General features: G+C 40.7%; 2 protein-coding genes across 3 annotated transcripts in view; both read left to right on the top strand.

Annotated features, from left to right (window-relative positions):
* LOC100497076 (vomeronasal receptor A-1) overlaps positions 1 to 3916 on the top strand; it is a 36948-nt gene extending 33032 nt beyond the window's left edge. The window contains exons 7-9 of the mRNA XM_031891799.1: positions 258 to 485; positions 2351 to 2474; positions 2796 to 3916. Coding sequence (XP_031747659.1) covers positions 258 to 485; positions 2351 to 2474; positions 2796 to 3712 — 1269 coding nt within the window. The 3' untranslated portion in view covers positions 3713 to 3916. The remainder of the gene's footprint in view (positions 1 to 257; positions 486 to 2350; positions 2475 to 2795) is intronic.
* A 6622-nt stretch (positions 3917 to 10538) lies between these two features.
* On the top strand, positions 10539 to 22210 carry LOC116407071 (extracellular calcium-sensing receptor-like). 2 transcript variants are annotated; one of them, XM_031892402.1, is made up of 4 exons: positions 10539 to 10805; positions 17992 to 18258; positions 20146 to 20437; positions 21291 to 22210. In XM_031892402.1, the coding sequence occupies exons 2-4, from the start codon at positions 18026 to 18028 to the stop codon at positions 22170 to 22172; spliced, it is 1407 nt and encodes a 468-aa protein (XP_031748262.1). In that variant the 5' UTR covers positions 10539 to 10805; positions 17992 to 18025; the 3' UTR covers positions 22173 to 22210. The 2 variants fall into 2 exon arrangements, with proteins under 2 accessions (XP_031748262.1, XP_031748263.1); XM_031892403.1 differs by lacking the exon at positions 10539 to 10805 and having other exon boundaries at positions 17985 to 18258.
* Positions 22211 to 22382: the final 172 nt, after the last annotated feature.

The raw sequence follows: 22382 nt of genomic DNA, 5'->3' as shown, positions 1-22382 counted from the left end.
GCGAACTCCTCACCCCCAAACAGCCAAATATTAGCAGTTGTAATAGCAACAACCAATGAGCTACAGGTTTAATATAGAACAGCACTGTAAGAAAGGGCTCACATTGGTTACATAGGTGATAATGACAGAAATTCTATTAAAACCCCAAATAATCATGCTGAAAACCCATATAAACAAACACTAATGGAGACTAATAGTTGCCTCTTTTATTTCAGTAATAGTTCTCTTTCCAACTTTGTCAACATTTTCCCTTCTAGCTACTGCATTACATAAAGCATATTAGGTTCAACAACACGGCAGGGGATGAGATATATTTTGATGAGAATGGGGACGTTCCTCTCTATCTGGACATCTTGAATTGGCAGATGTTCCCTAATGGAAGCAACCAGTATGTTGACATTGGCGGCTTTGATGCACGGGCTCCAAAGGGCCAAGAACTCAAGATACAGAACAACAAGATTTTATGGAACATCGGACAGGACAAAGTAAGTATTATTTGATGTTTTACACAAAATATATAATATTATATTGTGGAATATGATACATGAGAGACCTTCATTTTTGTCCCAAAAATAAACACTTCAAGTGAGCTAATGTCCCATGTAGTGTTTCTCCTTGGTGTATTTATACCCCTTACCCATGCCTTAATTCACTTAAATGAACAGAAGATGCCTTTCAACACATCGCCCCAGAAGCATAAAAATGTGTATTTTAGGATAAAGCTTGTCACATGTGATTTCCATCTATGGACCATTCTCCATCTCTACTGCCTGAAATACAATGGTACATGTTGTTGTAACCTTGATTTCAGCTCAATAGCTGCCTTCCCGGACTAGTACCAGTAGAACATGGGTTACACTGTACTCTCTCACCCAGAATGGGCCTTCGCTAAGAGGAAGAGGAAGGTGAGGGTGTTGTTAAACTACACCTCTCTTGCTGCTCTTGCTGCTATGCAGAAAAATAAAAACAGAGGGTGCAAAAGGTTCTTGCAAACAACATTATTGTTTATTGAACACCAACAGGGTTACTCACAATACAGCTTCTCAGGGGCCAGTGGTACAGGCAACACATGCAGAGTGTAATACAGACTGACACTCCCCTGCGGGCAGACTTGGCAGGAATCTCACTAACCCTCTGCCACACCCCATAGTGGATCCCCTCAGGGAATTCTATATCCTGATTCCCCATTCACTGGGATCCCTACACTACAGGCAATATGGCCTGGGAGAGATACCTCCAACTGCAAGTCCTATGCAGGAGCTCAGTGCTGCTCATTCTAGCTCAGCCCTAACTGAATTACACTCCTAGAGTGGTACTATAAAGGTGGCTACACCTGCCACTATCTAATGCCTCATTCACGGGGCCCTGTTCCCCGACTATAACTAGGCCCGGGCCCTGGGCTCACAGCAACACCCAGCCTGTTCCTCAGGTGGAAGCAAACAGGAAGGTGCCACTCCTTTCCCAGCACTATACCAAAGTGAGGCAGGAAGTGCTCACCATCCCTGCTAGCCAATAGCAGACATATGTTAATGAACTCACTTAGATACACTCCCTTCTGCCCAGTAACTAAGGGAACTGAACCTGTAGGGATTTAAAGCCATAGGGGCCATTCAACCCTATGGGTCCCTACATTGTATTAGTCTTAATCTTAATCAATAATGATGATAAACCTAGTTCTTTTTCAGTCTTTATGCATGAGTGTAAGAAATAAAACAAAAAAAAGGTAATTAACTTCCTAAATTACACAGGGCTGGAATTGCAAGTTTTGGGAAATTTGATTATCAGAATCCACTACAGAAAATTGGTACCTGAATATTGGGTTTTTTATTTACTGTAATTGAAGAAGAATAACTAAAACTTTAATTTCTCGTATCCAGACAAATATGGTGAGCATCTAATTGGTTGCTAGGCCTGCTCGACTTGAGAAAATGTTGGTGACGTTAATAAAACCCCAAGAATGTTTTTGTGAGGAGGCACTTAAATTCAAAGAAATTTCATTGCAAACCCCAATATGAATTCAATTCCTGGCTTTTACATTGTTCTTTTTTTATTTTATATCTCTAAATCTGAAGCTAATGAACTCTAGGTCTGACCATTCATACATAGTGATTTATCATGCGCTTATTATGTATATGTTTTTATCTATAAATATATGTTAATAGAAATACATTTGGGGAAGCCAGTTTACTCATTTTTTGTGCACTTAGCACTTACATTACTGAAGGTAAAATGACCATAGTCAGTCCTTGGCAGATATCTACCCTTACCCTATGCACATTTCCTTTTCATTCTCCAATGTATTTAAAAAGAGAGAGTTTGTTCAGTACATTGAAAACTCAATATTCTTCAGATCCCTGTGTCAGTGTGCAGTGACCCTTGCCCAAGAGGCCACAGAAGAGCCACCATTCAAGGACAAAAGATCTGCTGCTTTGATTGTCTGCCGTGTTCTGAAGGAGAGATTCTCAACCCAAAAGGTTTGCAACATTAACATTCTGTTTCCTTTGAGACCAGAGCCCAAATCTAATATCCAATAATGTGTATCCTATTATAAAAGAAACTAAAGTTTGTGTTTTAATGTTCCTATTAAAGCATAGGGGTTATATGCTGTGCGGGCCCCACAAGCCTTAAGTCTAGGATATTTAGAAAAAGGACAAGTTCAGAGGATACCTTTGGTCTTTAGTTGCTTAATAATATCATTTGGGAACGGATATTGCCTTTAGACTATCAAAAATGTAATTAGATGTTTTTCCTATAAAATGATTGAATGCATTTCCCTATGCTTTCTGTTCTTCCAGATAACAGTGAATGTCTAAAGTGCCCAGAAGACCAATGGCCTGATGGAATGAAAGAAAGATGCCTTCCAAAGATAATTCAGTTCCTTTCTTATGATGAGCCGTTGGGTTCCTCGCTTGCCTGTATTTCAGTCTTGTTTTGTCTGATTACGTTTTCTGCCTTCTGCCTGTTCATAACTAAACGGAAGACTCCCATAGTAAAAGCCAATAACAGAGAGCTCAGCTACCTACTTCTCATCTCCCTCATGTTTGGCTTCCTGTGTTCCTTGGCATTCATTGGCAGACCCAACCTGAAGACGTGCATGATACGCCAGGTCCTGTTTGCTGTTATTTTCTCATTTTGCATTTCAGTCATCCTAGCAAAGACTGTCACTGTCATCATGATATTTAGTGCCACAAACCCAGACAGTAAGCTGAAAAGATTGGTTGGACTGAGAATACCTGTTTATATTGTCCCTGTGTGTACAATGGTACAGATAATTCTATGCATTGTTTGGTTGGCCAGGGCAGCTCCATTTGCAGAATTCAATATGGCGGCAGAAATAGGGATAATAGTGATTGAGTGCAATGAAGGCTCTAGGGTGTTATTTGCATGTGTGCTGGGGTATATGGGTTTGTTAGCAGCTATTAGTCTATTGGTTGCCTTTTTGGCTAGGAAGCTCCCTGACACATTTAATGAGACCAAGTTCATCACATTCAGTATGTTGGTATTTGCCAGTGTTTGGCTGACATTTATACCCGCTTACCTCAGTACCAAGGGGAAACAGACGGTGGCAGTAGAAATCTTTGCTATACTATCTTCAAGTGCTGGACTTCTTGTTTGCATTTTTTTCCCAAAATGTTATATAATATTATTGCACCCGGAAATGAACACCAAACAGTATATCACTGGAAGGAACACCAGGAACCGAGGGACATGATTAATACCATAGGTGTGGAACTGGGGAGCCAGAGGGGCCAAACGTTTTTACCCCTGGTTCCAGGTTTAAATGCCGGCATGACTCGGTGCACATTTCACACAAAGTCGTGTCGTGACCCCGCCCCTGCTGAGCGGAAATATCTTCTACTGTCTGTATATTACACTATTTAATGTTATGCAAATATTAAACTCCTTCCGAAATGTAGGTTTTTGGATTTTATTGGATATGTTAAAACAGGGGCGCCCAGACTGTCACCCTGTGATCTACTCTTGCCACTTGGCCTCCCTCATGAGATCTACCACAGTTAAACATTATTCAAGTACCAACTTCAAGTTTAATGTGAAAGTACTGTAGTAGTTTTTACTTCACTTCTTCATGGGGCACTTTGTAGAAACATATATAAAGTAGGAACAAATATATACAGGGGCCTGGTGGGGACAATCTTCTATACTGGGATGAAACTACAACTCAAAAGCTCCAGTATGCTGGGAAAAAATTAAGTGGCGGGATGTCATCCCACTGCATTCCACCTTGAGGTCTACCAGTAGATCTACTGGTAGACCGCGATCTACCTTTTGGGCACCCCTGTGTTAAAACATAAAGAACATAGAAACACTAAGTAAAGAATAAAAGATAGATTTCTATACAATCTCTTATTTCCACTATACAATAGATTATTTAGATTTTTCAAAATGTGCACAGAGTTATTTTTCTTTGTGTTGAGCAGCACATGGTATTATAACAATATTGGAAAAAATGGTCCGGTTAATTATTATTTTAATGCCCCTCCCACAACCTGCCCAGTGTCCCTTGAACATTGATTTTCTTATCCTTATTGGTATGCAGGCAAAAAGTTATATCTTTGACTTCTTCCATAACTTTCATTTCTATGGAATTTTTAAAAGCATATTTATCAAATACAGTATCTAGTAGAATTAAGTCTAAAACAACTGGACTTTTCTGAGTTTTTCTTGAAAACGTTTCACCACTCATCCGAGTGGCTTCTTCAGTTCAAATGACTGGTAGGGAATTCCCCGGTATTTAAACCCTTGATGGATAGAGGACAGCCTCTGCCCCCTTTTGCCATCATTGCCACCTTTTTTGTGATGTAATACCAGCTTTCTGTTGAGGGAGTAGAAGGTGATGGATGTATAGTCCCCTCCCTCTTTTTTCTCCTATTGGTCCTTAGTCTTTTAAATATTGATGTTGTTGTTTGTACATTTAAGCCTATGATTAAGTGTCAGATGGACACGAAGCACGTCAGGCTTTTTGAGATGAGTATATAAAAAAGTCTTTTTCTTTTTGGCCTGTTTTTGGATCACCAAAGTGCCCTTCCCCTGTCCATTTTTATTTTGATGTTTAGCGGTTTGTCCGTTCCCTGGAGCTGGAGGTTTGGGGTTGGAGCACCGGGACCATTTGGTTCACTTTGGTTAGCTTTTTACTGTCTATGGGTGCCGTTTTGCCTAAAATATTCATACATGGGAGTAGAAGGTGATGTCATACTGGGGCAGGGAAATGGGCAGACTGGGCAGGGAAATGGGAGGAGCATAGGCAGGACTGCCGTGCAGCGGAGAGGATCAGGGAAGGGAGGGATGTATAGGGTATTAATTTGTAATTCCAACCCCGACCCCAGCTGGAGATTTAGCGCACATATATACTATAAATAAAAATATACATAACATGATATGAATGTTAGCAAAAGGGTAATACAAGCAGGAGAATGGCACAGCAACCCTGTCCTTACCACCTGCCTGAAATACAATAGGCTTCGATGCATACAGGGCCCCTCCACGGTAAGGACCGGAGAACAGAAGGTAAGAGAGTACGCTGGTTTCCCAGCCTGTCTTACAATCAAACTGTAAACAGACCCACACACCTGTGAGTTGTATATAGTAGTCAAAGGAGAACTAAACCCAAAAAATTCTTATGGCTAGAAATGCCTTATTTTATATACTGAACTTACTGCACCAGCCTAAACGTTGATGCTCTCCATACAGTAATGATCCAGGTCTACAAAGCTGTGAACAGGAGCTCACCATCTTGGATTTTGTTAATGATAAGTTGAATGCATGGGAGCTGTGGGCTATAGGTAACAATGCATAATGGAGCCTTCAACTGAGAAATACCTTCATCTTTTATAACCCTTGGTATTGGTTTTTTGTTTTCTTTCAAAGAGAGCTGTCTTAAATGCTTGAATAAGCAATTGTATAACCCTTAACAGTAATCTATAAACTGACATGTATCAGACACAAACTTTTGTACATTAGAATCGAAGGAATGCTGGGTATATGGTGTTTGGGACGGGAAGATTTAGCTTGAAAGATGGTTCCAGGAGGGCCCATGGGCGTCCACAGAAGGGGGCAAGAGGGGGCACTTGCCCCCCCCTGGAAAAGTAGCAAAAAAACCAAAAACCTTACTCCGTTTCTGCAGTCCCCTCAAGCCCGTTTTTGCTGTGCTCCGATTGGATCTTTCTTCTTGTGGATTCTCCAATCAGAGCACAGCTTCCTTGACAGACAGTAAAATTGACCAATCAGAGCACACATGCACACAGGGATCGGGAGATTTTGCAAACTGGAAACAGAAATAAAGACTGAAAAGAAGAATCTGCCCCTGTAACTTTACCTAAGAACCAACTCTCAACTTTTGCTGCAGTTTTCATCCCACAGGTACTATACACAGGCACTATACCCAGGTACTATACACAGGCACTATACACAGGTACTATACACAGGTACTATACCCAGGCACTATACCCAGGTACTATACCCAGGTACTATACACAGGCACTATACCCAGGTACTATACCCAGGCACTATACCCAGGTACTATACACAGGCACTATACCCAGGTACTATACCCAGGTACTATACCCAGGTACTATACACAGGCACTATACCCAGGCACTATACCCAGGCACTATACCCAGGCACTATACCCAGGCACTATACCCAGGCACTATACACAGGCACTATACCCAGGCACTATACCCAGGCACTATACACAGGCACTATACCCAGGCACTATACCCAGGTACTATACACAGGCACTATACCCAGGTACTATACCCAGGCACTATACCCAGGTACTATACACAGGTACTATACCCAGGCACTATACCCAGGCACTATACCCAGGCACTATACACAGGCACTATACCCAGGCACTATACCCAGGCACTATACACAGGCACTATACCCAGGCACTATACCCAGGCACTATACCCAGGCACTATACCCAGGTACTATACCCAGGTACTATACAGTTCTAAAGAATCACTAGCTGACATTAAATTGTTTTTTGCCTGACCTGACATCTATAATAATATATAATCTATCCCCTACCCTAACAGATGGAGGGTAAGTTAACTCTTTCCCTCTGAAAAAGCTCATTGTGTGTTTATATATGTGTTGTTGTTTTTTGCACTTACTATTTTTTTTTTTTTTTGTCATTGTTTTGTTCATTTATAGTAAGTTACAGTGGGGCCAATGTTGTGTATCAGTGCCAGTGTTATAGTGCCAGGGCCTGAATATCTGCCATCTGTACCCACTGCTCCTCATGGCATATAATGTGCTGGGTTTGTAAATACAGACTGCGTCTCACTGTATATAATGGGGAGTCAGTACCCACTGCCTTTCTTGCTATAAAACTAACATAAACACATCTAAAGGGGTGGTTCACTTTTAAGTTAACCTTTAGTATGTTATAAAATGGCCTATTCCTAGCAACTTTGCAATTGGTCTTCCTAATTAATTTTTTTGAATAATTTGCCTTTCTCTTCTGCCTCTATACAGATTTCAAATGGGGGCCAAAAAATATTGCTCTGTGAGGCTACAATTTTATTATTATTATAATTTTGTATTACTTATTTTTCCAAGTAGGCCCCTTAACTATTCATATTCCCATCTCTTGTTTAAATCACTACCTGGTTGCTAGGGTAAATAAGACCCTAGCAACCAGATAGCTGCTGAAATACCAAATGGAGAGCTGCTGAACAAAAAGCTAAATAACTGAAAAACCATTAAAAATAAAAGTGAATTCGAATGCGAACTACCCCTTTAAGCTAACTGATCCCAAACACAAATGTTTGCAGATCCCCTAACAGAAGTGCGCGTATGAATACTTTTACTACTAATACTAAACATTTTAGGGTAAAAAAAAAAAAGCACCCCCCCGCACTTTTGCACAGTATCCCTGGGAGTCAGTGGGAACGGCAAGAGGTAGTTGGGAGGTTAACTTTTTACGTCAGCAGCGAATCCACTAAGTGTCACATTAGCTGTAGGTCAGTCTGTGTATGGGCCATATTTAGCCTCCCCTAGTATCATCCTGCAAAAAAAAAAAAAATATATATATATTTATCTGTTGCAGGATGATGCTAGCTTACTTGCCCCCCCTTGGAAAATTTTCTGCGGACGCCCATGGGAGGGCCTCAAAAGGGTGTCAGAGATGACTGGGGCCAGCAGGGCTCTGGTATTCATGAAAGGGTTAGTCCACTTCAGCTGCCTCGCAGGGTCCCTCTGCATATGGCCATTACATTGATCTGTTTGGCTGAGGGTTTGGAGTGCCGCACCCTGATCATTGAGGCAGTTTGGTAAGGGACTTCTATTCTAAGCACATTGTATTACTGAAAAGAGCAGTAAAAGGGTAATCCAGTGAAGATCCAGTGAAGGGTAAGTGGCTTAAGCAACAGGACTATATATATTATATATAAAGCAGTAGGGAATTTAACTCTGACACTCTGTAACCCCCAAGCATTTCATTAAAGACACAGTGGCAGCCATTCCATGAAAATCACAGTGGTGACAACCCAGTATTTTATCACAGGCAGTTGTACCCCCAAGCATTTCATGACAACCATGTCTGTATTTTATGACAGGTCACCTCTGTCCTCTGACCTGAGCGGAATATTCCTAGACTGATGCAGCAGTCACTGATCATCATGTCATAGCCCTACCTCCATGATGTCCCAACCCCACCCTGGGGCATCACCACCCGCCTCCCTGCCCAAGTTGCCAGAGGTAAAGATGGCAACCCTAGCCATGCTTTATATTGTACAGGTATCGGACCCATTATCCATAATGCTCGGGACCTGGGGTTTTCCGGATAAGTGATCTTTCCATAATTCAGATCTCCTTCCTAAAGTCTGCTAAAAATATTTTTTAAACAATAATTAAACCCAATAGGGCTGTTCTGCCCCCAATAAGGGGTAATTATATCTTAGTTGGGATCAAGTACAGGTACTGTTTTATTATTACAGAGAAAGGGGAATCATTTAACCATTAAATAAACCCAATAGGGCTGTTCTGCCCCCAATAAGGGGTAATTATATCTTAGTTGGGATCAAGTACAGGTACTGTTTTATTATTACAGAGAAAAGGGAATCATTTAACCATGAAATAAACCCAATAGGGCTGTTCTGCCCCCAATAAGGGGTAATTATATCTTAGTTGGGATCAAGTACAGGTACTGTTTTATTATTACAGAGAAAAGGGAATCATTTAACCATGAAATAAACCCAATAGGGCTGTTCTGCCCCCAATAAGGGGTAATTATATCTTAGTTGGGATCAAGTACAGGTACTGTTTTATTATTACAGAGAAAAAGGAATCATTTAACCATGAAATAAACCCAATAGGGCTGTTCTGCCCCCAATAAGGGGTAATTATATCTTAGTTGGGATCAAGTACAGGTACTGTTTTATTATTACAGAGAAAAGGGAATCATTTAACCATGAAATAAACCCAATAGGGCTGTTCTGCCCCCAATAAGGGGTAATTATATCTTAGTTGGGATCAAGTACAGGTACTGTTTTATTATTACAGAGAAAAGGGAATCATTTAACCATGAAATAAACCCAATAGGGCTGTTCTGCCCCAATAAGGGGTAATTATATCTTAGTTGGGATCAAGTACAGGTACTGTTTTATTATTACAGAGAAAAGGGAATCATTTAACCATGAAATAAACCCAATAGGGCTGTTCTGCCCCCAATAAGGGGTAATTATATCTTAGTTGGGATCAAGTACAGGTACTGTTTTATTATTACAGAGAAAAGGGAATCATTTAACCATTAAATAAACCCAATAGGGCTGTTCTGCCCCCAATAAGGGGTAATTATATCTTAGTTGGGATCAATTACAGGTACTGTTTTATTATTACAGAGAAAAGGGAATCATTTAAACATTAAATAACCCCAATAGGGCTGTTCTGCCCCCAATAAGGGGTAATTATATCTTAAAAAAAGAAGAAAGGAAATCATTTATAAAATTTGTAATTATTGAATTAAAATGGAGTCTATGGGAGATGGCTATTCCATAATTCAGAACTTTCTGGATAATGGGTTTCCGGATAAGGGGTCCGATATAGGGAGAGACAAAAAACATGGTGGAAAACAAAATATTTAAGGGGCTATGCAAGATTACAGGCTGGACAGCGCTGCCAGCAAAAATATCACCCTTTAGGGGTCATTTACGTAGACTTGAGGCAGAAGTTTATGTAGGGGTTGCCCACCATGCCCAGTTGGCCAAACTAAACAACCAGCTGGCACTGCTCATTGTTGTTTTATTATTATATTAATAGTGATTTTTGAGTGGAGACTGACTTTAATTTTACATTTGCTCAGGTAACCAGGGTAAAATGTTGTAACCTGGATAAACAGCTGCAAAATGTTTAGTTCTTTGTAAATTCCAGCAAAATTAAGATTTGACTCAATAATTACTAAGACAGTAAGGCCAAAACAGACAAGGAACAGTTAATAACATTGACTTTAAACCCCGGCATAACTGGTGACATAAAGATTTGAATGATTCCCGATAGCAATGATTATAATTACAGGTTATCCTTAGGAAAATGTTATAATAACAGTGCGCAGCATATTCATTTATATCAAATAATAATTAGACTTTCCCTTTCGCTAATCCCAGGAGTTTTTTCCCATCTTGGCCGAGTATAAAACCTTGGAACCTTCACTAATGGGTCGCATCTTGATGAATTCATCCGGTAGAATTTCCTGCTTTAATGCTATTGATCACTTTTTCTGAGCTTTTCTACCAAAGGCTGATTGTGGAGGCATCTGAATAGCTGGTCTTTATTGCAGTGTAAGTTATCTCTTTTAATTATAATGTCATCTCATTTATAGAGTCATTTAATATATCTTAATATATTTTTCATATAAATAATTTTAACATAATTTCAATGTCTAAGGCCAATGGCATAAAGGAGCGGTCTCTTGAGCTTTCCCACCTGAGTTTTAGCAGCTCCGCGAGTCTGTATTAAATCCCTTATAACCTACAATGGCAATTCCCTGACAGTGACGCTTGTCAGCAATAGTCACACAGAAGGGATGTAGCCCCCAGCTGCCAAAGTGCCCAAAATTGCCGCAAATGTGATGAAGGTACTCACAATTATATTAAACATAATAACTGACAATTACAATATAACCTTTCTGGTTGTTTGCACAATAGTGAGCAGATCTTTCCTTTGTGCAGAAATCATTTCATGTTAGAGACACCATGCAAGCCAAGTGATTTCTTTAAACGAAGATAACATCTGCATTTAAAAAAGAATTAAAATCTTGAGGGTCTTCAGCTGACGGCAAGGGAAAAAAGGAGCATTATATTTTTTTGACTGGGAAAAAGAATGTGCGGATGTGGTTTTAAAGGAGAACTAAAGCTTAACAAAGAAGAAGGCTCAAAATGTTGTAAATTATGCTTTGGGCTTCTGTACCAGCCAATGGCACCCACAGGCCTTTAGCAGGGAAGATCTGTGCCCCCAAAGATGCCCCAGTAGCCCCCCATCTTTTCTGCTGATTCCTTGCACTTACCTGAGCTTAGGGGCCCACTCACTATATACCGTATATATACACAATATAAATGTCACACTATACTGTATATACACAATATAAATGTCACACTATACTGTATATATAGAATATAAATGTCACACTATACTGTATATATAGAATATAAATGTCACACTATACTGTATATATACAATATAAATGTCACACTATACTGTATATATACAATATAAATGTCACACTATACTGTATATATACAATATAAATGTCACACTAGACTGTATATATAGAATACACATGTCACACTATACTGTATATATAGAATACAAATGTCACACTATACTGTATATATACAATATAAATGGCACACTATACTGTATATATACAATATAAATGTCACACTATACTGTATATATACAATATAAATGTCACACTAGACTGTATATATAGAATACACATGTCACACTATACTGTATATATACAATATAAATGTCACACTATACTGTATATATACAATATAAATGGCACACTATACTGTATATATAGAATATAAATGGCACACTATACTGTATATATACAATATAAATGGCACACTATACTGTATATATAGAATATAAATGGCACACTATACTGTGTATATAGAATATAAATGGCACACTATACTGTATATATACAATATAAATGGCACACTATACTGTATATATACAATATAAATGGCACACTATACTGTATATATACAATATAAATGGCACACTATACTGTATATATAGAATATAAATGGCACACTATACTGTATATATAGAATATAAATGTCACACTATACTGTGTATATAGAATACACATGTCACACTATACTGTATATATAGAATACAAATGTCACACTATACTGTATATATACAATATAAATGTCACACTATACTGTATATATACAATATAAATGTCACACTATACTGTATATATACAATATAAATGTCACACTATACTGTATATATACAATATAAATAGCACACTATACTGTATATATACAATATAAATGTCACACTATACTGTATATATACAATATAAATGGCACACTATACTGTATATATACAATATAAATGTCACACTATACTGTATATATAGAATATAAATGGCACACTATACTGTATATATAGAATACAGATGTCACATTATACTGTATATATACAATATAAATGTCACAATATAAGGCTGATTAGTAAATAATACTGATTATTATTGCATGGCAGCTCTAAAATCAATGCAGCTTGCATCAGAAATTAATAATCAGCCCTGTAGATATTGTATGTAGGAACTATTGGATATAGAGGTGTCATTTGAATACGTAATTTGTTGATTTCCAGCAGCTGCCCCCAGGCTATACTAGTGCCCCCCTTACCTACCCCCACACACAGCTAATATAGGGCAGAGAATCCCAAGCACTGTCTTTACTAAACAGTAACCCCCCCCCTCGACCTCGACACACACACAGACATGCTCACAAACACACTGTCACTCACATCTACACACATACAGACACCCCCTCACATACAGGTATGGGATCCCTTATCCGGAAACCCATTATCCACAAAGTTCTGAATTACAGGAAGGCCATCTCCCATAGACTCCATTATAAGCAAATAGTTATAATTTTAAAAAATGATGTCCTTTTTCTCTGTAATAATAAAACAGTACCTGTACTTGATCCCAACTAAGATATAATTACCCCTTATTGGGGCAGAACAGCCCTATTGGGTTTATTTAATGGTTAAATGATTCCCTTTTCTCTGTAATAATAAAACAGTACCTGTACTTGATCCCAACTAAGATATAATTACCCCTTATTGGGGGCAGAACAGCCCTATTGGGTTTATTTCATGGTTAAATGATTCCCTTTTCTCTGTAATAATAAAACAGTACCTGTACTTGATCCCAACTAAGATATAATTACCCCTTATTGGAGGCAAAACAATCTAATTGGGTTTAATTCATGCTTAAATGATTTCTTAGTAGACCAAGAGTAGGTATGGAGATCTAAATTATGGAAAGGTTCCTTATCCAGAAAAGCCCAGGTCCTGAATAACAGGTCTCATACCTGTACAAAGTTACACACCGAGATACATACAGAGGGGATTATAGGCAGATGGGGGATGTTCTTTTTTTCCCATAAAAATAATCAGCGCACTAGAGGCCACCCCTTTAGATTAGAGGAACGGAGCTTCCATTTGAAGCAGTGTAGGGGGTTCCTCATGGTGAGGGCAGTGAGGTTGGGGAATGCCCTTCCTAGTGATGCTGTAATGGCAGATTCTGTTAATGCCTATAATAAGATGACCAGATTTTTGGAGCAAAATCCGGGAATAGAGATAAAAATGGCGTCACGCAAAGTGCGCCATGGCAAAATTTTAGACCATGCCCATTTTGACAGACACGCCCCCAATAAACCACTTCACTTTTACAAATACACCCTCAGTAAATATATCAATCAACGCAGCAGCAATGCCATGTATAATACCCCCCAGAACTCATAGCAGGGTGACACAGTGGCAATACCATGTATAATACCCCCCAGAACTCATAGCAGGGTGACACAGTGGCAATACCATGTATAATACCCCCCAGAACTCATAGCAGGGTGACACAGTGGCAATACCATGTGTAATACCCCCCAGAACTCATAGCAGGGTGACACAGAGGCAATACCATGTGACAATACTATGTATAGGTCAGTATGCGTCTGTATGTGAGTGTATAGATAGGTCAGTATGGGTCTGTATGTGAGTGTATAGATAGGTCAGTATGGGTCTGTATGTGAGTGGATAGATAGGTCAGTATGGGTCTGTATGTGAGTGTATAGATAGGTCAGTATGGGTCTGTATGTGAGTGGATAGATAGGTCAGTATGGGTCTGTATGTGAGTGGATAGATAGGTCAGTGTGGGTCTGTATGTGAGTGGATAGATAGGTCAGTGTGGGTCTGTATGTGAGTGGATAGATAGGTCAGTATGGGTCTGTATGTGAGTGGATAGATAGGTCAGTGTGGGTCTGTATGTGAGTGGATAGATAGGTCAGTGTGGGTCTGTATGTGAGTGGATAGATAGGTCAGTGTGGGTCTGTATGTGAGTGGATAGATAGGTCAGTGTGGGTCTGTATGTGAGTGGATAGATAGGTCAGTGTGGGTCTGTATGTGAGTGGATAGATAGGTCAGTATGGGTCTGTATGTGAGTGGATAGATAGGTCAGTATGGGTCTGTATGTGAGTGGATAGATAGGTCAGTGTGGGTCTGTATGTGAGTATATATATATATAGGTCAGTGTGGGTCTGTATGTGAGTAGATAGGTCAGTATGAGTCTGTATGTGAGTGGATAGATAGGTCAGTATAGGTCTGTATGTGAGTGGATAGATAGGTCAGTATGGGTCTGTATGTGAGTGTATAGATAGGTCAGTATGGGTCTGTATGTGAGTGTATAGATAGGTCAGTATAGGTCTGTATGTGAGTGGATAGATAGGTCAGTATGGGTCTGTATGTGAGTGTATAGATAGGTCTGTATGAGTCTGTATGTGAGTGGATAGATAGGTCAGTATGGGTCTGTATGTGAGTATATAGATAGGTCAGTATGGGTCTGTATGTGAGTGTATAGATAGGTCAGTATAGGTCTGTATGTGAGTGGATAGATAGGTCAGTATGGGTCTGTATGTGAGTGTATAGATAGGTCAGTATAGGTCTGTATGTGAGTGGATAGATAGGTCAGTATGGGTCTGTATGTGAGTGGATAGATAGGTCAGTATAGGTCTGTATGTGAGTATATAGATAGGTCAGTGTGGGTCTGTATGTGAGTGTATAGATAGGTCAGTATAGGTCTGTATGTGAGTGGATAGATAGGTCAGTATGGGTCTGTATGTGAGTGGATAGATAGGTCAGTATAGGTCTGTATGTGAGTGGATAGATAGGTCAGTATGGGTCTGTATGTGAGTGGATAGATAGGTCAGTATGGGTCTGTATGTGAGTGGATAGATAGGTCAGTGTGGGTCTGTATGTGAGTGGATTGATTGGTTAGTATGGGTCTGTATGTGAGTGGATAGATAGGTCAGTGTGGGTCTGTATGTGAGTGTATAGATAGGTCAGTGTGGGTCTGTATGTGAGTGGATAGATAGGTCAGTGTGGGTCTGTATGTGAGTGGATAGATAGGTCAGTATGGGTCTGTATGTGAGTGGATAGATAGGTCAGTATGGGTCTGTATGTGAGTGTATATATAGGTCAGTATGGGTCTGTATGTGAGTGTATAGATAGGTCAGTATGGGTCTGTATGTGAGTGGATAGATAGGTCAGTGTGCGTCTGTATGTGAGTGGATAGATAGGTCAGTATGGGTCTGTATGTGAGTGGATAGATAGGTCAGTGTGGGTCTGTATGTGAGTAGATAGGTCACTATGAGTCTGTATGTGAGTGGATAGATAGGTCAGTATAGGTCTGTATGTGAGTGTATAGATAGGTCAGTATGGGTCTGTATGTGAGTGTATATATAGGTCAGTATGGGTCTGTATGTGAGTGTATAGATAGGTCAGTATGGGTCTGTATGTGAGTGTATAGATAGGTCAGTATGGGTCTGTATGTGAGTGTATAGATAGGTCAGTATGGGTCTGTATGTGAGTGGATAGATAGGTCAGTGTGGGTCTGTATGTGAGTGGATAGATAGGTCAGTATGGGTCTGTATGTGAGTGGATAGATAGGTCAGTGTGGGTCTGTATGTGAGTAGATAGGTCACTATGAGTCTGTATGTGAGTGGATAGATAGGTCAGTATAGGTCTGTATGTGAGTGGATAGATAGGTTAGTATGGGTCTGTATGTGAGTGTATAGATAGGTCAGTATGGGTCTGTATGTGAGTGGATAGATAGGTCAGTATGGGTCTGTATGTGAGTGTATAGATAGGTCAGTATGGGTCTGTATGTGAGTGGATAGATAGGTCAGTATGGGTCTGTATGTGAGTGGATAGATAGGTCGGTGTGGGTCTGTATGTGAGTGTATAGATAGGTCAGTATGGGTCTGTATGTGAGTGGATAGATAGGTCAGTATGGGTCTGTATGTGAGTGGATAGATAGGTCAGTATGGGTCTGTATGTGAGTGGATAGATAGGTCAGTGTGGGTCTGTATGTGAGTGGATATATAGGTCAGTGTGGGTCTGTATGTGAGTGGATAGATAGGTCAGTGTGGGTCTGTATGTGAGTGGATAGATAGGTCAGTATGGGTCTGTATGTGAGTGTATAGATAGGTCAGTATGGGTCTGTATGTGAGTGGATAGATAGGTCAGTATGGGTCTGTATGTGAGTGGATAGATAGGTCGGTGTGGGTCTGTATGTGAGTGTATAGATAGGTCAGTATGGGTCTGTATGTGAGTGGATAGATAGGTCAGTATGGGTCTGTATGTGAGTGGATAGATAGGTCAGTGTGGGTCTGTATGTGAGTGGATAGATAGGTCAGTGTGGGTCTGTATGTGAGTGTATAGATAGGTCAGTATGGGTCTGTATGTGAGTGTATAGATAGGTCAGTATGGGTCTGTATGTGAGTGTATAGATAGGTCAGTGTGGGTCTGTATGTGAGTGGATAGATAGGTCAGTGTGGGTCTGTATGTGAGTGTATAGATAGGTCAGTGTGGGTCTGTATGTGAGTGGATAGATAGGTCAGTGTGGGTCTGTATGTGAGTGGATAGATAGGTCAGTGTGGGTCTGTATGTGAGTGTATAGATAGGTCAGTATGGGTCTGTGTGTGAGTGGATAGATAGGTCAGTGTGGGTCTGTATGTGAGTGGATAGATAGGTCAGTGTGGGTCTGTGTGTGAGTGGATAGATAGGTCAGTATGGGTCTGTATGTGAGTGGATAGATAGGTCAGTATGGGTCTGTATGTGAGTGGATAGATAGGTCACTATGGGTCTGTATGTGAGTGGATAGATAGGTCAGTGTGGGTCTGTATGTGAGTGGATAGATAGGTCAGTGTGGGTCTGTATGTGAGTGGATAGATAGGTCAGTGTGGGTCTGTATGTGAGTGGATAGATAGGTCAGTGTGGGTCTGTATGTGAGTGGATAGATAGGTCAGTGTGGGTCTGTATGTGAGTGGATAGATAGGTCAGTGTGGGTCTGTATGTGAGTATATAGATAGGTCAGTGTGGGTCTGTATGTGAGTGGATAGATAGGTCAGTGTGGGTCTGTATGTGAGTGGATAGATAGGTCAGTATGGGTCTGTATGTGAGTGGATAGATAGGTCAGTATAGGTTGTGTGTGCTGGGTTTACTTGGAAGGGTTGAACTTGATGGACTCTGGTCTTTTTTTAACCCATGTAATACACAAAAAGCTACGTTTGGGCAAAATAAGGCACAAAAGCATTTTCCTTTTCTCCCTGCTGTCACCTTTCCCATTTATTGGAATCCTTTTACAGAAAGTATAGTATAATTTTGTCAGAAACACCTCCCCAGAATGATTCCTTCTTTTCTCATTCACAGGTTTCCAAACAGCTCCCCTGCATTTATACAGAATATGTATTTTATTTTCATCTTTGTTTGCCATCTCAGCTTGTTACTAGTGCTGTCATGGTATCAGGGCGGCGTGGGTGAAGCTTTATTAGAAGGGTGCCGGCTGCTTACTGAAGATGTGATTGGTTACTCGCTGGCGGGAGATATCACACTAGGGGGGCTCTTTTCAGTTCACATGAATGTAAGTTACCCTGTGGTTAACTTTAGGGAAAGGCCTCAGCCAATCCAGTGCAGCAGGTAAGGTTTCCTTTTGTCATTTTTGCACTTGAACACATTGATTTTTATATCACAAAGAATTGTTCTACATTGGGTATATACAGTATACTTTGTCTATGTAGAAGGGCCCATATCTTTTACCATATCCTAGATCCCAATGATGGATTTATTTCTGGTTTAAATGCTTAATAAAGTGGCCTCAAAAATGAATTTAGCATTGTACTATTTTCTGTTTCTGTAAAATCCCCTTCAAAACAATGTATACACAAAACTTGTATGTTCATATCTACCTATTATTTCTTCACGCATTGGAGGTCGCAAAGCTCCATATGTAATAAAAGGCACTACGTTTGCCCAGTAGCAGTAACCCATAACAACCAATAGGATAATTGCTTTTACATAGCTGAACAGTAAATGCTTCCTGAACACATCTAGTTGCCTTGGGGCTTCCAACTGTATCCATATCAAATTGGTTTCTGATTTTATATAATATATAATTATTATCCTGTGCTGCCTGTGTGTGCCATACTCTGCCTGCCCTACACTGCCTATGTGTGCCATACTCTGCCTGCCCTATGTTGCCTGTGTGTGCCATACTCTGCCTGCCCTATGCTGCCTGTGTGTGCCATACTATGCCTGCCCTATGCTTCCTGTGTGTGCCATACTCTGCCTGCCCTATGCTGCCTGTGTGTGCCATACTCTGCCTGCCTTATGCTCCCTGTGTGTGCCATACGCTGCCTGCCCTATGCTGCCTGTGTGTGCCATACTCTGCCTGCCCTATGCTGCCTGTGTGTGCTGTACTCTGCCTGCCCTATGCTGCCTGTTTGTGCCATACTCTGCCTGCCCTATGCTGCCTGTGTGTGCCATACTCTGCCTGCCCTGTGCTGCCTGTGTGTGCCATACTCTGCCTGCCCTATGCTGCCTGTGTGTGCTGTACTCTGCCTGCCCTATGCTGCCTGTTTGTGCCATACTCTGCCTGCCCTATGCTGCCTGTGTGTGCCATACTCTGCCTGCCCTGTGCTGCCTGTGTGTGCCATACTCTGCCTGCCCTATGCTGCCTGTGTGTGCATTACTCTGCCTGCCCTACTCTGCCTGTGTGTGCTATACTCTGCCTGCCCTATGCTGCCAGTCTGTGCCATATTTCTCCTGCCCTACTCTGCCTGTGTGTTCCATATTCTGCCTGCCCTATGCTGCCTGTGTGTGCCATACTCTACCTGCCCTATGCTGCCTGTGTGTGCCATATTCTTCCTGCCCTATGCTGCCTGTGTGCCATACTCTGCCTGCCCTATGCTGCCTGTGTGTGCCATACTTTGCCTGCCCTACCCTGCCTGTGTGTGCCATATTCTGCCTGCCCTATGCTTCCTGTGTGTGCCATACTCTGCCTGCCCTATGCTGCCTGTGTGTGCCATGCTCTGCCTGCCCTATGCTGCCCATGTGTGCCATACTCTGCTTGCCCTATGCTGCCTATGTGTGCCATACTCTGTCTGCCCTATGCTGCCTGTGTGTGCCATACTCTGCCTGCCCTATGCTGCCTGTGTGTGCCATACTCTGCCGGCCCTATGCTGCCTGTGTGTGCCATACTCTACCTGCCCTATGCTGCCTGTGTGTGCCATATTCTTCCTGACCTATGCTGCCTGTGTGCCATACTCTGCCTGCCCTATGCTGCCTGTGTGTGCCATACTCTGCCTACCCTATGCTGCCTGTGTGTGCCATACTCTGCCTGCCCTATGCTGCCTGTGTGTGCTATACTCTGCATGCCCTACCCTGCCTGTGTGCACCATAGGAGGCATGTGATTTTAAGTTCATAGCTTATTTGACTCATATATGAGTGAATGGTGATATCCATTGGTGATAGCAAGTTCAATGAATGATAATTTGAGCATTGACAGACGTTTCCTTTTTTGTTAGATTCCATCTCAGATATTACCGCTTCTTCCTTGCGATGGTATACACTATAATGGAGATTAATGCCTCTGATGATCTTCTGCCCAATATAACACTGGGCTATAAACTCTATGATTCTTGTTACAATGAGGTTCGATCATTAATGGGAGCTCAATGGATTTTGTCAGGGAAGGAAAAAGTTGTGCCCAATTTTGACTGCAACAAAGATATCATGCCATTGGCTATTATTGGGGATTTGCCCTCCAAGGCCTCAATACCTTTAGCCAGGATCATGGGACTGAACAGATACCCACAGGTACATCACTGCTGCCTATATAAACAAAACATAATCAGAAATGATATGAAGTTTAATTTTGCTGTACAGTTAGGAATTAACAGTAATGAAATAAGATACAGGTACAAGTGTGTGCAGCCTAAAGATAGCTTTAGTATTCCAGCCTCAGGTATATGTATATACTGTATGTCCAACTCCAACCAACTGCCTAGCAGGGTTGTCCTAACAAAATATGAAGCCTAAGAAAGTCTGAAATGTGGAGCCTAGAAAAAAATGTGGGGCCCTCTGAAGTTTGGGGCCTAAGGTGATTATCTCTCTGGCCTTGCCATTGGGCCATCCAAAGCACTCGTACAGAAAGGTCTTAATTGGTTTGAAATGATTTACCCTATACCATTTGGACATTTAGTAGGACAGCCTATAAATACGAATACAATTATAGCTATGCCAAGTTAAAAAAAGACTAGTAATATATTCAATTAATCTTATTAATAATAGCATTACAGTACGGGATCTATCAGTCTCTCCTTAATGTTAAGAACTGTGCCTTAAGGCTACTAGAAAATAAATAAATAAATAAAACATTAAAAGTAACTATATAGGATCATGTAAATGGAACTGTTTGTTTAAACCTATGGGAAACAGTATTTCCCATTAACCCATACATTAGACACCATTCTTTTTACTGGAGAGGAAAGGGGTGTGATCATGTGTGAGCCTGATTCCACATGTAAATAATTGCACAGCCATGTTGTGATTTTGCAGAAAGGACTTTGGATTAGATGGAATCATTAATGGTGACTACTTGTGTTAATAATCATAGTTACTATTATTTTCCGTGTTGCCACTAACGTCAGCTATTATCCCTATCCAACAGGTTAGTTATGGTTCACTTCACCCTTCACTAAGTGATAAAATACAATTCCCGTCCTTCCTCAGAACCATCCATAATGCCAACTATGAGGTTTTTGCGCTTGCTCAGTTGTTGAAGTACTTTAACTGGACCTGGGTGGGTATCATATCCTCAGACAATGACTTGGGAAGATCAGGGGCTCAGTTGGTGAGTCGAGAGATTGAGAATAATGGTGGCTGTATTGCATTTAATGAGATACTTCCCATAGTCAACTTTATGGAGTCCGTCTTCCGTATTATTGATGTCATCCAGAAATCCAGAGCAAAAGTGATCATTGTGTTTTGCACTGTAGAAAGCTTCATCCCATTCATTGAAGAAGCATCATTACACAATATCACTGACAAAGTGTGGCTGGGCACTGCCAGTTGGACCATATCATCTGACTTCCCTAGAAAAGATTTTCTAACAACCTTAAATGGAAGTCTTGGAATAGCAGCTCAGCATGGGAATATTCCAGGATTTAGGGAGTTTCTTTATAGTCTTCACCCTTCCGTTTCTTTGGACAATCTTTTTGTAAAGACATTTTGGGAGAATGCATTTCGATGCGTTTGGCCAGAAAATGGCACCTACAATAATTCATCTCCGGCACCACATAGGGAAGATATTGTTTGGTGCACAGGGAAGGAGAGAGTGGACAGTATTGATCCCAATATATTTGATGTTTCCAACTTCAGATTCACACACAAAGTGTATACTGCAGTCCTCTCAGTAGCACATGCTTTGCACCAGATGAACAACTGTGTTCCAGGGAAAGGGCCCTTTAAGAATGGATCTTGTGCTGATATTTATAATCATCAACCCTGGCAGGTACAGTATATCTACCCACTAACAGTCACAACTGCATGAGGCTACTGATATCTATTTGATTGGACAGAACTAATAAAAAGGAAAAACTTAACGGGTGTTATATAAATATAATCAAAATTCCACTTAAATAGCTGCATTCCCATGTCATGACTTTAAGAAAAGGTATAGATGGAAACATAGTGGTTACTCTTATACACAGGTCTTGATCTAAGTCTGTATGACAATACTAAGTGTAGGTGACATTTTCAA

Source organism: Xenopus tropicalis, chromosome 8 (genome assembly GCF_000004195.4).
Source record: "Xenopus tropicalis strain Nigerian chromosome 8, UCB_Xtro_10.0, whole genome shotgun sequence".
In the NCBI taxonomy this organism is placed as follows: domain Eukaryota; kingdom Metazoa; phylum Chordata; class Amphibia; order Anura; family Pipidae; genus Xenopus; species Xenopus tropicalis.
The sequence above is the reverse complement of the archived record's forward strand: the minus strand, read 5'-3'. Positions and strand labels throughout refer to the sequence as shown.

Bases quoted from the DNA above. Each gene is read 5' to 3' on its own strand.
- LOC116407071 (XM_031892402.1), top strand. From the start codon at position 18,026: ATGTATTTTATTTTCATCTTTGTTTGCCATCTCAGCTTGTTACTAGTG. The intron at 18,259-20,145 runs GTAAGGTTTCCT...CTTTTTTGTTAG, and splicing joins CAGCCAATCCAGTGCAGCAG to ATTCCATCTCAGATATTACC. The intron at 20,438-21,290 runs GTACATCACTGC...CCTATCCAACAG, and splicing joins GACTGAACAGATACCCACAG to GTTAGTTATGGTTCACTTCA.